The 13902-nt window shown below is 31.2% G+C and overlaps 2 protein-coding genes across 4 annotated transcripts in view; one reads left to right on the forward strand and one right to left on the reverse strand.

The window, feature by feature from the left end:
• Window positions 1-1996: 1996 nt before the first annotated feature.
• LOC116430989 (prostaglandin reductase 1) lies at window positions 1997-5587 on the forward strand. 3 transcript variants are annotated; one of them, XM_076367732.1, is made up of 4 exons: window positions 1997-2233; window positions 2551-2704; window positions 3114-3408; window positions 3657-4072. In XM_076367732.1, exons 2-4 carry the CDS (start codon window positions 2599-2601, stop codon window positions 3952-3954), a joined length of 699 nt encoding a protein of 232 aa, XP_076223847.1. In that variant the 5' UTR covers window positions 1997-2233; window positions 2551-2598; the 3' UTR covers window positions 3955-4072. The 3 variants fall into 3 exon arrangements, with proteins under 3 accessions (XP_076223847.1, XP_031841677.2, XP_031841678.2); XM_031985817.2 differs by having other exon boundaries at window positions 1997-2223; XM_031985818.2 differs by lacking the exon at window positions 1997-2233 and having other exon boundaries at window positions 2555-2704; window positions 3657-3933; window positions 3974-5587.
• Window positions 5416-13902, reverse strand: part of Dbx (homeobox protein Dbx) — a 48008-nt gene continuing 39521 nt past the window's right edge. Inside the window, exon 4 of the mRNA XM_031985860.2 lies at window positions 5416-9110. Coding sequence (XP_031841720.1) covers window positions 8868-9110 — 243 coding nt within the window. The 3' untranslated portion in view covers window positions 5416-8867. The remainder of the gene's footprint in view (window positions 9111-13902) is intronic.

Consider the following 13902-nt stretch of genomic DNA (forward strand, 5'->3'; position numbering starts at 1 on the left):
TTTAACTTTTAGAACTATTTGTATGTGAATATAAAAGCTAAACGTATACTTTTTACGAGAAATAATTCTACACTATTTTCAAATAAAATAACAGATGAGTAAATCGTGTCACACATTAATTGCTTTGGATTACTACAGTACGTAATAGAGTAAATACTTTTCGTGTGAAACAATCAAATACTAATATACATAGATCTGAAAATAAAATATTTGCACGAATCACGAGATATGTATCGCTACTGATTCAATTTAATATTTTCTTCAACGTAATATGGTTATCTTATCTACGCAATAATTTATCTGTTATTATTATATAGTTTCATTAATCCTGTTTTAATGCTTCTAATGTTATAAAAATAGACATTACTTTTTAAAATCTATGAGCATTTCGAAAAATGCAGGTATAGCTTTAATTATTATTTGGCACATGAAAATATATAATGATCTATTATATATAGTCCTTTGAATGTTGAAAAAATACATTAAAAAAATAAAAATTTCTTAGTTGGCGTAGCATCTAATTTGATCATTTGTTCACCACGTTGGAAGTACTTTCTTATTCGTTCAACAACTTTAACAATTCTTCGATTACGATTACGACAAACGGCTAACAAACACGAAATACAAACGCGAATTACGGTATTAGTGTTGTATGTTTAGTCAGCGTGTAAAGTAGTTGTGTATTGTCTCTTTTTTTGTACTTTAATTGTAGTCGTGTGCTTTCTTTAATAAAGGAATAGTTATTTGAAACATTCTACTCTTACACTATTTGATGGACATTTGTTACGAATATAACATGCAGTCGAAATTGCATCTGTCCAAAACATTGATTGCATCCCTGATTGTAACAGCAAGCAACGCGCCACATTTTCTTTCTGACATTTTAAAGTTGAAAGTCATATTTTTAGCAATTTTTTTACCATTTTACACCATTTGAAAACTAGGAAACGTGGTAACTCTCAAGATATTAGAGATATTCAGTACCCACGGAAAAGTATATTTTTTAATTTAAAGAAAATATCATTCAAATTGATTCATTTAGTTTTTGTGATATTTGTTCACCAATTTGAACAACAGTGCTTCAGAAAAAATGCGTCTGCAGTTTTACTATACACGATGATAAGCTTAATTAGCGGTGACAATCATCAGAGTATTTATAACTATGTTAATTTCCAAGATTTTGAAATTTTCTTTTAAGTACGCGTTCTTCAAACAAAAGAAAAATTGCTTAAAAAAATTTTCAAGAGAAAATTTTAAGGTCGTTTGAGTCAGTGAAGAGATGAAACTTCTAAATAATTGTGGAAGTTTTTCTTTTTTAATTTGATCTTTAAATTGCCTTAATTCAATAGGGTCATGGGCAACTATATTGGATTACTTATGTAGTTAGATTATGTATGTATAATGTGTAGTTATATTATGTATTCATTGAGTGATAACTAATAAGTTATTATATTAAATATAGTATTTTAATATTTCTAAAAATTTTCGAAACATTCCAGTATGAGTGAACTGTTCGGATAACTTCTTGAAGATTTTCATTAAGATATAGTCTTCTTTTCCTTTGGTACTTACACTGCCTTAATAAAATTTTTCACAAACCAAATTTAGTATGTAGAGATGGTAAATGTTTTTCGGACCCACGAAGTCTAGTGTCTCTCAAAATTGATTTTCATAAAAACTGTAGGCGATGAAGAAAATTAAATTGCATATTCGAATTCAGTGTAAAGAGTACTATCAAGATTACCCATTAAACCTTTTGTGCTAAAATCGTGTTAACCAGTGTAATTAGCAGCACAATTTACGTATTAGTATGATAAGCGATATTATTTGCAGACTGAAATGTTTGTAACTGGTGAACATTGAAATCAATTTAAAATTCAAACAAGTATGATTGTTGGTGAGGATAAGACTTATCACATTACCTTGGAATACCTTGTATGAAATGTACTATTTTGAATTAATTTGTATATTTTACGCGACTTGAAATTTTGTTCAGTGTAACGGTTACGGTGGAAAAATTCCAACTGATAAAGTAGTACTTCAAATTCGGATCGTTTAATTAGTACACGCAAGTAATATTCAGAGTTGTGTGAAGCATTTTTGTCGAAGCGTTGTTTCGTATGGATATTGGGATTTTTAAAGAAATGCCGAAAGTTTGATAAAATAGAACAGAATTGACGGAAAGACGAATCATAGAGGATTCCGGTTTCATTTTCAAAAAAGGTAATGAAAGGTAATGTTAATTCTCCGTTTTAACTACTGGTTTTTTGCTGTTAAATCCGAACTGACCTGATTCACCTCGGTCTACCCCTAAAACAGTATCCTGTTAACAAACTGAAATTTATGATATTGTTTAATTTTGAGTTACTCTGTGTTTCCTTATAATATTTAATTGTAATCTTGATGCTTTTGAGAACTTGATGTGATATTAAGATTGTGAAGTGCCATTTAAAGTACATTACTATTCAAACGTCAACAATGTTACTTAACGGTCAACAATTTGTCGTGCTTTACGCTAAAGAATACGATATAAACTTGTAGTCATTCCAGATTTGTACGAAGACGTTACACGAAGTTTACCAGACACAGAACAATACAATGGTGAAGGCTAAAAAGTTTGTATTGGTGGAATACTTCCACGGCGAGCTAAAGCCCACTGATTTACAATTAGTAGAAGAAGAATTACCACCCCTTAAAAATGGAGGTAAATAAAAAAATTCGTATAGAATATTATGTACAACAATAGCAGAAATGTCAGTCTCATGAATTATTTGCGTTCTCCAAATGGCGGCCGTATAAGGATTGGAAAGAGGTGGTTAACAAAATGTTGTATTATCTGGTATTTTTAAGGTTTAATAATAATTAAAAACTTTTCTTAATAGTACAGTCAAATTCATGACACATATTTTGTATTTTAATAACAAATTGCTGATTTTTGTAAATTTTCGTAAAGAAGCTATTGCAATAACATTTTACGTGTATGTGGTCTTTGGAACTTGCATAAAGAATATTATAAGGAGTGCGAATAATTCCAATGCTTTTAATAATGAGTTTTTATGATGTTGTAACGTATTTACTACAGTTTGATAACACTCAGTTGGAATTATTTTCAGAGTACTTAGCTGAAGCGGAATTCCTATCTGTGGATCCTTATATGCGAGCAGGTTCTAATGAGTTGCCAAGAGGTATTACAATGGTCGGCCAACAAATAGCTAAAATTATAGAATCCAAGAATCCAGAATTTCCAGTTGGAAAGAGAGTTATTGGTTACATGGGATGGAGGACACACACGATTGTGAATCAGGAGGAATTTGCAAAACCAGAAACAATGAATCTGTTACCAATAATTTTACCAGATATCGAAGAATATTCACCATCTTTAGGTTTAGGAGCTTTAGGAATTATAGGGTAATAATGATTTAGAATCGACTGGTTAAAAATGTTATTGCATTTAACATTCGCCTTCATACTTGTTTTACCATTAATTTTATTTTCTACTTATTGGAGCTGCTAAATTCCATATTTTCTATTATAAGAATACGTAGATCACTGTTTGCATGTTTACTTGGAATCACGCCTATGTATTTTCCATTTATTATCATTGATTTTGTATTTTACTTATTAAATATCTAAAACTCAATGTTTTCTGTTTTTAGAAATACAGCATACTTTGGCTTGCTTGATATCTGTACACCAAAGAAAGGGGAGACACTTGTAGTAAGTGGAGCTGCGGGAGCTGTTGGTTCCCATGTTGGTCAGATAGGAAAACATGTTGTTGGGATGTATGTTATCGGTATCGCTGGTTCTGATGAGAAATGTAAATGGCTGGTGAATAAGCTTGGCTTTGATCATGCCATTAACTATAAAACCGAAGATGTTGGTGCTGCATTGATAAAAGCTGCGCCAAAAGGAGTCGATGTCTATTTTGACAATGTAAGATTAGGAATTATATAAAATGTTTTATGTTTGCTAGGTGGGAGGAGAGATTTCTAGTACAGTCATACGTCAAATGAAGCTTTTCGGTCGTATTTCTGTTTGCGGAAGCATTTGTGTGTATAACTCAGATTTTTCGGCTTTGCCGAAGGCTTCTGTAGTACAGTTTTTTGTTATGAAGAAGCAATTGAAAATGGAAGGTTTTTTTGTAACTCGATGGAACGATCATTGGATGGAGGGCATAAAAAAAAATCTTCAATGGATACGCGAAGGAAAAATTAAATCTCGCGAAACTATTACCAAAGGCTTTGAAAATATGTTTGAAGCATTTATTAATATGCTAAGAGGTAAAATTATTGGCGAAGCTATTGTACAAGTTTAAATCAGTTAAAAACTAATGTAATATGTACATTTAACAAGTTAAACTCTTAACAACTTAAAAACTAATGTAATATGTACATTTTTGTTTTATTAGAAGCGTTGTTGTTATAGTAAAAAATTAAGAACTTAAGCACCTTTATCCTATATAATAAGTACTGTCTATTTTTAGTACACATTTGAATATTTTCTGTACATAAACATGTGTGATTAGGAATAATATCTTTTTTGCGATATTTAAAAGATTGCTTATTATTGCGAATAAAGAATTGTGCAGGAATAAACAATGTCCCTTAATCAATTGTTTAACTTTGGACTACTATGATAGACAGAATATTAAAAATAATGATTTAATAATTAGCAATTTATTAATTCAGAATAAAGATACATTTAAGGGAACTACTTTTATGTATGCAAATTTCAACCATTTCTGATTTTTTCTTTTTAAATGAATATGGCGACGTGAGATGTGGCAGCCATTGAAGTTAACATATAGTGGAAAATATAGAATAATTTAACAAACAATAAAAATAATGGCATACAAATTACAGGCTGTTATTTTGGAACACGTATCCATACAAAACTGTGAAACCTTTGATCTGTAATAATCTAACAATTTGTTATTTTGCAGACACCCTTCTAACTGATCATACGCAATTAATGTATGAGTGATTTAGAATAGTAATGGTTGAACTCCTATTCCTAAATTCTCGAGAAAGCTTTTGCAAAATAAAATGGAAATACTAATATTGCAATGAAATGTAAATAATGATATTACAATTAATAATATTTAATATAATAATATTTACATATAGTAATAATATATAATATAATGATATAATAAAATTTATTAATAATCTTTAATATTTATAACATTGCAACATTACTATTTAACTAGTCCAAGAACATTTTAAAGGTTTTTTCCCCTGAGTACTCAGAAATAGGAATTAGACCACTACTATATCGAACCATTCACATCAATCTGATCACTATTAAATATATTCGTACACAATGAAAATATACCGACAAATTGGCATAGACAGTTTTATTGCAATATATTACACAGATTATAGTGCATCACAATGAATAATTACATTTGCTTTCCCGATGCCGAATGACGTTACAGCTAGAGTCCTTAGGTACATATCTTAGGAATCGTAATATTACGTCTAGTACAACCTATACGATACCTTACAGAAAAAAGTCGCGAACTTACATCCACTTCTAATTACAATATAATACATTTTTTTTCCTCAAGTTAGTCGTGAAATTCCATTGGGTGAAAGTGTTTCGTGGTAGACGAGTAAACATCGTTTCGCGATCGAAACATGGCGCGCGCGCGCGGTGTGTATATTAAATACATATAGAAATTCTGAATCTGTTCCGAAATGAAAATTTATTTCAATGTCGGTTTACTTATATAAATATTCGGGCGAACATCTCACCTCGCCGCACAGATTACCTTCTATGTTTATTATATTGTCGACGCTAACGTAGAAAATCACAACGACCGCCACTGATGTGAATAAAATAAAAGCTACGGTTTTTCTCCACTGTCCAAAGCAATTATTTTTCACACAATGAAGCTTTCCGGCGCCAGACCTTTGAGAACGGACCAAGCTTATTTCAACTCTTTTTTTTTAACGTTTTCTCCTCGTATATTTTAATTTACGTACCTATGAGATCCACCTTCGATATATACAAAAATCGAATGCTGTATGACGAAACGAATACATGTAAGCACGGTGTTCCTTAAAAATTTCTGACGTTTCTATATTTTTCATTTCGTATATTAGAAAAATCAAACAAATTTCTGATGTGAATCAATCTCTCTCCAATCAATTTCATATCAATTATTTTTATTACAGTAATATACAAAATTTAGCTGCGACAGTGAATCGTATTTTTAGGAACACCTTGTTTATGGCATGATGACAGGGCCGTGGGTTTTATGCACTCATAGAAGACACAAGTGTTTGAAACACGATTACAATTGTAGTTAGTAGTAATTGTAATTACCACGTCGACTGCCACGGTGCTCACCGATGACCGGAGCTTTCAAATTACTTGAAAACAATTATAATAAGAAAATTGATGTCGAATAAAAATATTTACGACATAAGCAGTTAGATAATAGCGTAATATGAATACAGTGATACCAAATCATTAATAATTATTTCTAATACCATTTTTCTTTGGTATAAGCGAATAAGCATTATTACACAAAACGCTCGAAATTTTTGCGGTAGTCAACGTATTCATAGCTATCAGAATTGGCAATAATATTTCTCAAATTTTTTTGTGATGTTAGTTATATAATTTAACCAAAAATGTACATGACCAGTTTTCAATGTAGCTTTTTACCTTGTTGTATACTTATTGTTAGTTGACTATGGATATTTATGCATGTTCACATCGGGAAACATATATTTATAACGATCTAGATAAAATAGAAATTATGTTTGTCTATTAAATATTTGATCCTATTCAAATAAAAATAAAATAAAAATACAAATGTAAAATTTTATTTCATGCAGTTTCTTTAAGTACAACTGTAAATGCATAAAATCCGCAGATTTCCACTTAATTCACAGTCTGAATTAATTTCTGTTTAAAACTGACGATAAAAATTTCAATTTGTACAAACATCCGCAATACAACAATGATTCAAACGACATTTTCACTGAAAATGTTGTAATTATATTACTAATTACATGTATCTCATATACTATGCGATTTTCGTAACAGAAACTGCTAACAAATTTTTGAACATAGGGTACAACGAAATTAAGTGACAAAAAGAAGCATGAATAAAAAGTTGACACAGTACTATTGTAAAAAAGTACAGTCACTATTTACTGGTTTATAAATTGCTTCTATTTGTTATTAATTAATTTTAGGAACAAGTTTCATTTACCAAATTTGTAAAAAGAACGTCGTCCCTTAAATTTTGCATTAAAAATGCGGATGTTTATTCAATTTCCTATTTTTAAAGAGTAATCTGAAGTGCCTGACATTGATCAGAAATTCGTTTCTTCCATTAATAGCTTTGTTTGTTAAAAATTAAATAAGAGGCTGAACAAGTTTTTTTAATGATTACATATTAATCAATCATAGTTCGATGGTATAATTCACAGTGGTGTGCCTCTTAAACGCATAAAATTCACAGTCTAATCATTGCAAAGGAATGAAATGTACAAAAAATTCCAGGATGCACATAAGTCAATCATGCTTTTACCTATTTATCAGGATCGAAATTAATCTTTAACTCCTTTCAGCAACTTCGAACTCACGATTACGATTAACTTAATCTCGCGTTACTCTATCGCGTTGGTGCACATGAAACTGTCGGTCGTACCCAGTTTTCTCATAAGCATTATATTTGTTCAAGTCATCGATGATCTTAGCATCTTCAATGAATTAATAAAATGTCATTTTAAATTCTCGACATGTGAACTGTTGATGGTACATGTTACTGTATTAATTATGTTTGTAAGACCTGTTTTTTCAGTTTTCTGAGCTTTTCCATTAAAAAATGATTATTAATAAGAAGAAAAGGAAATGTACACTATATGTTATAAAATATAGTATTTTTTCTTACTAAAAGTTAATAAATTTTACTGAAAGTCAAATTTAAAATAAACTTAATAAAAAAAATAAAATAACAATAACAACACCATAGATCTTTGTCTTTCCATAGATAAATTTCATTCAAATTATACCCGATGAAGAACAATGATTTTCAGAATCATATTTAGTATACAAAAGTGTACAAGAATTGTTTAGTAAATTTTGGAACATAAACAAAAATTTGTTGAACAATATTATTGAAATTAGTAGAATTATTATGCGAAAACAATAGCTAGTGAACCTCTGTTATCGGATACATTTGTTTTAGACCTGCCTTATTATTTGCTATGATAGCATAATCAAAATTTTACTGTTCCGTCATTCATACATAACATGTCACAACAAAGCGAATTTTGGAATACCATAAATAATATTATAATAATTCGCCGGTAGTATGAACCATTAAAACCTTATGAAAAATCTCGTTTATTCACGACATCAGTGCGATTATTAATTTTTATTGCAAAACAATATGAAAATTTAGTTACAGTATCATTTGTGTACTAAATTAGAGACCACAGTTATCTTAGAATTATTTCAGATTTTCACAGAACAACAATAAAAATCAAGGTTGACCATAACAGATCCATATTACTAGCCACGTTGATAAAAAAACTATAGTGCCAGCGGAAGTTTAACAAACGTTCGATTTGTCAAACCCTTTCATTTAAAACAACAGTATTCTGTGCACCAACCCCGGATTCGCCTCAATATATCACGGACGAACCTGGATTCTTCCACGATTTTTCCATCGAGTAAACACAATAGGATCTTCCAGTTAGGATCTAGGAAGGTGAAGCTTCGTTACATTGATTTTCTCCGGTGCATCTCGATCACCGTATCCGAATCCTTAAATCTTGAATTCTTTTGATCCTCGTTCGACGAACGAGCAACACGTTTCCGACCGGCCGTTACGTGAGATTCTATCACGTGACGTTGATCTCTTCGTCCTCCTCGTTCTCCGTTTGTTCCTCTGGCTGCTGAGGACTTGTCAGAGGGCTGACGTCGCTCAAGTCCATCCTCGGCCTGTCCCCGTCGGCGTCGCTCAAGTCTGGATTCGGATTGTTCTTGTTGGGCAGCGTTTGCTCCCGCGAGCCACCGGTTGCCAGTAATTCTCTTTCCTTGCTGTTCCTCCACTTCATTCGCCGATTTTGGAACCAGATTTTCACCTGAAAGATTTTATGAGAATTAGACTTTGAGTGTCGAATAATTTTTACATGAGATATTGCGAATAAAATTCATTTCTTATGTCTGCGATCATCATTTCAGTAGCTCAGGATAATAGCGGTCTGACTTCTATTTCTGAGTTCTTAAGAAAAAAGATCTTTGTGAAATGTTTTTGGATTCAATATTAAATTGCACTAAATTGTAATGACTAAATTTATATTAGTAATATTATTGTTTGATTATTAAATATTACATTGCAATAAATTTTAATTTTTAAATTAATATTGGTAATACTAGTATTTAATTATTAAATATTGCATTGAACTAAATTGTGCCTATTAAATTAATATTAGTAATATTAGTAGTATTAAATCGTTTACACAGTATAGAAATTGTTTGTTTCGTAATTTTCTTAAAACTTGATTATATCTACATGTTTTTATTAATTTATAAATAACATTTATTGAGAAATTTACAGTGTTAACCATTATTTTCTAGTGTAACGTGTACTGATGACAATTCATCGCAGTTTTAAGTTTTTTCTTATCGCGTTCAAAAGTCGAAATACATTTCTTTGCTAAATACTGTGTGCTCATTTGCTCTTCGAGAGTTTAATAACGGAGAATTTGTTTGCAAGAAATCTATAAATTGCGATCGCAACGGATTAACCGTATTCATATATCGGAAGCTAGAAAATTACATGAATCTGCCAGCGATTAATTCGACGAAATTGTTTTCGTCTTTTCATTTGGCGGGCCGTGTGCGTTTGACATGATGCGGAACCCTAACGATCTGACGCGTTATAATATGCTCTTTGGCAGTAGGGTAAACTCGGCACGGATTCTCAATATTGTGACTGGCTGCTGTATGTCGAAACATTATTACACGTCCTTGCGTAATCGCATCCATCAATGAGGATTGATTTCGTTTCTGGATTGATGATAAATTAAATAACATACATATAAATAAATATAAATAAAATAAAGGTATATTAAATTTTGATTTACATTTAAAATTGAATTGATTGTTTTTTGAGAAAAACGATAATAAAATTTTAGTTCACATGTCAATTTGTAATTTAGTTAATTGCTTTCTCAGAGAATATCAATAAAATCCTATGGATTCTATAAGCAACATTTTGTAACGTGTCTAATTAACATACGTGATAGTACTTAATCAAATATTAATTGTGTAAATACAAAGTTGATGAAGATAGATTTTGTATGATAATTAAAATAAAATAGTTTTCGTTACAGTTTTTTTACAATAGTTTTTCAAATAACTATTAATAGTTGTAATAATAAATTAATTTAGAAATAATGGAAATCAAATAATCATTTCTAATGATATTGCACAAATTATGAGTTCGTAACAAATTAAGAAGTTTTTTAAAAAATATTACTGAAAATGGTGTGATACGATAATTCGCAACAAATCCTTATAACAATTTACATGTTTATTGACAATTTAATAAAATTCAAGATTTATTTCACCTGTTCAAGAATTTGCCATTTTAAGTTTAAAAAAAAAATTGTCTGAATCTTTTGAAATTATACTTAAATTCATTTTGCTTCAAATATTCTGTTAATGTTTAAACGAATTGATTTTTTCCTTTTACAGAAAAAAATGTACAGAAACTCTGTACTAAAAAATGGAAATATTAAGTCTACCGGAAAGTTTTGTCCATTTTTGGATTAAAAGAAAATAATACGTTTTCAGTATATTCATTAATATTTACTGAACGATATTATTTTCATCGTTACTAATGTCCTCTTCTCAGCGTGTTGGTAATTTGTAGATTCCATTACTATAGAATTTTTGGAAACTTGAGATGCCACTATTGGACAGAACTTTCCAATAAATTCTCAAATATTTGTGCAAGTTGTCAACATAATTTCCTTGGAATTTATACTTTCTTCTCAAGGAAGAAGGTTAGAGGATAATATCAAGCCGAGGACATTGCTCGCTTGGGGTTGAACATTCCATCCAAGGACGCTTGAAAATCAAAACCAGAAGGGGAACGGTTTTACCCCGTGAATACATAAAAAAGGAGGTATGCTCATAGCGTCTTAAGCACTTTCGAATAGAGTTCCAGGAAACGAGAATTATTCTTCAATGACATGTGATTCCCTTCCCAAAATTTCTTAGAACACCAAATAAGCATCACAGTAGAAGTAAAAACTTAAAACAAATTCTAATTTAAATCTTAAAATAAGATTTTCAAACGTTAGAATTAATAACGTCTTAATTAACGTCTTCTCCTTCAGAGAAAATAATCCTTTACCATTAATCTCTCATCAATTCTTAATGAACTTATGTCGTGGGGTGAAGTTTCTCATAATTAAAAGTCCATTTCTGAAACTTTTAACTTCTTTTGACTCTCTTTTACAGGATATAATTAAGTTCCCGTTGATTTTATGTATTCATATCATATAAAAATGGAACACCTACGCTAATTCAAATACAAAACAGAAGGAAATATCATAAGAATTTAAAAATCCTGTTGTTTCATTTTCAACTTACCAAGATTCATAAGCAAAGGAAGTAGTCATTACTTAACCCTTGTTTCCTTAAATTACATACTTCCGTTAATAAATAAATACTTCTCGTGTTTAATAGTGTAAGCAGAAAAATTTGAAGATTAAATGCACACTAACAAGCTCGTTAGAAGCACAAAAACTGATTATTAATGAGGGTGTCGGTCGCGTGTTCGTTTGAAGACAGAAACAAAATACCAACAACAGCAGCAACAATAAGGCCGACAGCAGGGAATTGACATATGAAATTCGTTCACGTTGCGCCGTGACAGGTGCACGCAGTTCCGCGTGAATCAACGTGAACATGAAACGTTCCATAAAATGCTCCATATGATTTTAAAGAATAATAAACGTTTTTATTAATTTCCTGCCGGCAGGCTACCCACCCACGGAGTCGAGCAATATTAATAATGATGCGGTTGTCAAGCGCAGACACGCTTGTTAAGCGCGTTTCGAAAATTTTGTTGATATTCTGTAAAGTGTCTCGCTCGATAATGGGGGGTATTATAAATCGTATTTTCTGTTTTTGTTTCACTGCTGCTCTCCGATAGAAATGCACTGAATAGTCTGTGGAGCTTTCAAGTATGTATTTATATCCGACAGTAATTTAATTGCACACACAAATTATGCAAACATGGTATAAATGCGATTCATGCGAACAGAAATGATTGTCGTCCAATTTATGGGAATTGAAGTCCAACGGAAAGTTGTTTATCCCGTTTTACTTGGTTTCGAATGAAATTGGAATCCTGTTAAAGTTTTGTTTAATTCCTCATTGTACTGAGACTTTTTATTTCGATATAAAAATCTTGGTAATTTTTTACTATAACAGCATATATACTATATAATGTATAAATAAATTATACGTAGCATTATATTACACGTATTATATCTTTAAGATTATATGTACATGTGTAAATAAATAAAATATAAAATAAAGAGCCGATAAACCAAGGATCTGCTGCTAATCGCCTTTGCACCTATTAATGAGAATTTGGAGCAGATGTTACTGTTATCAATTACGGAGCACAGTCTCATGTAATATCTGCCGTGCAGTCATGTTTCCTCTCTTCCCATTTATTTTGATTTTCTGCAATATAATGTCCATAAATATGTTATTTCGGTACTGCTATTTTGGTTTATTTATTTACTTTGCATTCGATTTATTTTCAATGTTGTTGGGTGTAAACTTGTTTTACTTTTAGGGAAATGAATTAAAGTAATTTACAGCGATAGAATTCAACGTTTTATATTTATTTTATGTGTTACTATTATAAGATTCAATTTTTAAAATCTTTTAAAATGTAATACTTTTGAAAGTACTACAAATAAAGTATAACGAATTTGTATTGTCATCTCCAGCATGACATACGAATGTAAAGGGTTAACAATAAAGAAAACTATATACTAACGACGTGCAACTAAAACAACGTATTCTCTTCTCCACAATCATTCTTCTCACTCGCAGTCATCACAAACTCTCAAACACACCCCTTCGAAGCCTAACTGGAAACCTTGGGCCTGCGACGTTGTGGAGATTACTTTTCTTCGACCGTTTGGCTTCTCTCTTTTATTGCTCTTCGCTCACACCCATTCTCGCATTCACGCTTCTTAAAAATATCTTAAGCTATGCTAAATATTCTAGATACCATAATAGGGATTATATTTTAATGGTATTAAATGCTCGGTAGTCCTAATGTTAATATATTTTCAATTATTGTTGTGTCAGTACTATCTATCTTTAAGAATGTAAAGCTATACGAAAATAATATAAATTTCTGTGTTGAAAGATTCTCGAAACTTTTGCAACAGCCTACATACACTTCATTTCAGAATCTAGATAACGCGAAATTTGAAAAAGATTTGGCAAGTTGTTTGTTTAAACGGCAATTTGAATCGTTTAAAATGAAGTGGAATCAGCATCAGGCCTCCCATTTTTATAGCCCTTCACACAAATTTCCGTGTTCACGTTTCTTAAAAATATCGTAAAACTACGCTGAAAATTCTAGACGCTACATTATGGTGTCCAGTTGGGGAGGATTGCATCGTGATCCAGGGAAACGTGTCGACTGCACGAGTGCACGAGCACACGCGTGTACACGTCGTCGGGGGCCAATGAAAATCCGGAAAGCAGTTTAGGTAAATCAATCCGCGGCGGGGTAAAACGGTTCGACGTCGCTTAAGGCTATGCTGGTATAATAAAGTGGCGAACAGGGCGGAGGATTAGGGTGGCGCGAAGCGGAGGCGAGCCGGCGGA

This window comes from Nomia melanderi, chromosome 5 (assembly GCF_051020985.1).
Source record: "Nomia melanderi isolate GNS246 chromosome 5, iyNomMela1, whole genome shotgun sequence".
NCBI classification, from domain to species: domain Eukaryota; kingdom Metazoa; phylum Arthropoda; class Insecta; order Hymenoptera; family Halictidae; genus Nomia; species Nomia melanderi.

Bases quoted from the DNA above. Each gene is read 5' to 3' on its own strand.
- LOC116430989 (XM_031985818.2), top strand. From the start codon at position 2,599: ATGGTGAAGGCTAAAAAGTTTGTATTGGTGGAATACTTCCACGGCGAG. The intron at 2,705-3,113 runs GTAAATAAAAAA...AATTATTTTCAG, and splicing joins ACCACCCCTTAAAAATGGAG to AGTACTTAGCTGAAGCGGAA. The intron at 3,934-3,973 runs GTAAGATTAGGA...TATGTTTGCTAG, and splicing joins TCGATGTCTATTTTGACAAT to GTGGGAGGAGAGATTTCTAG.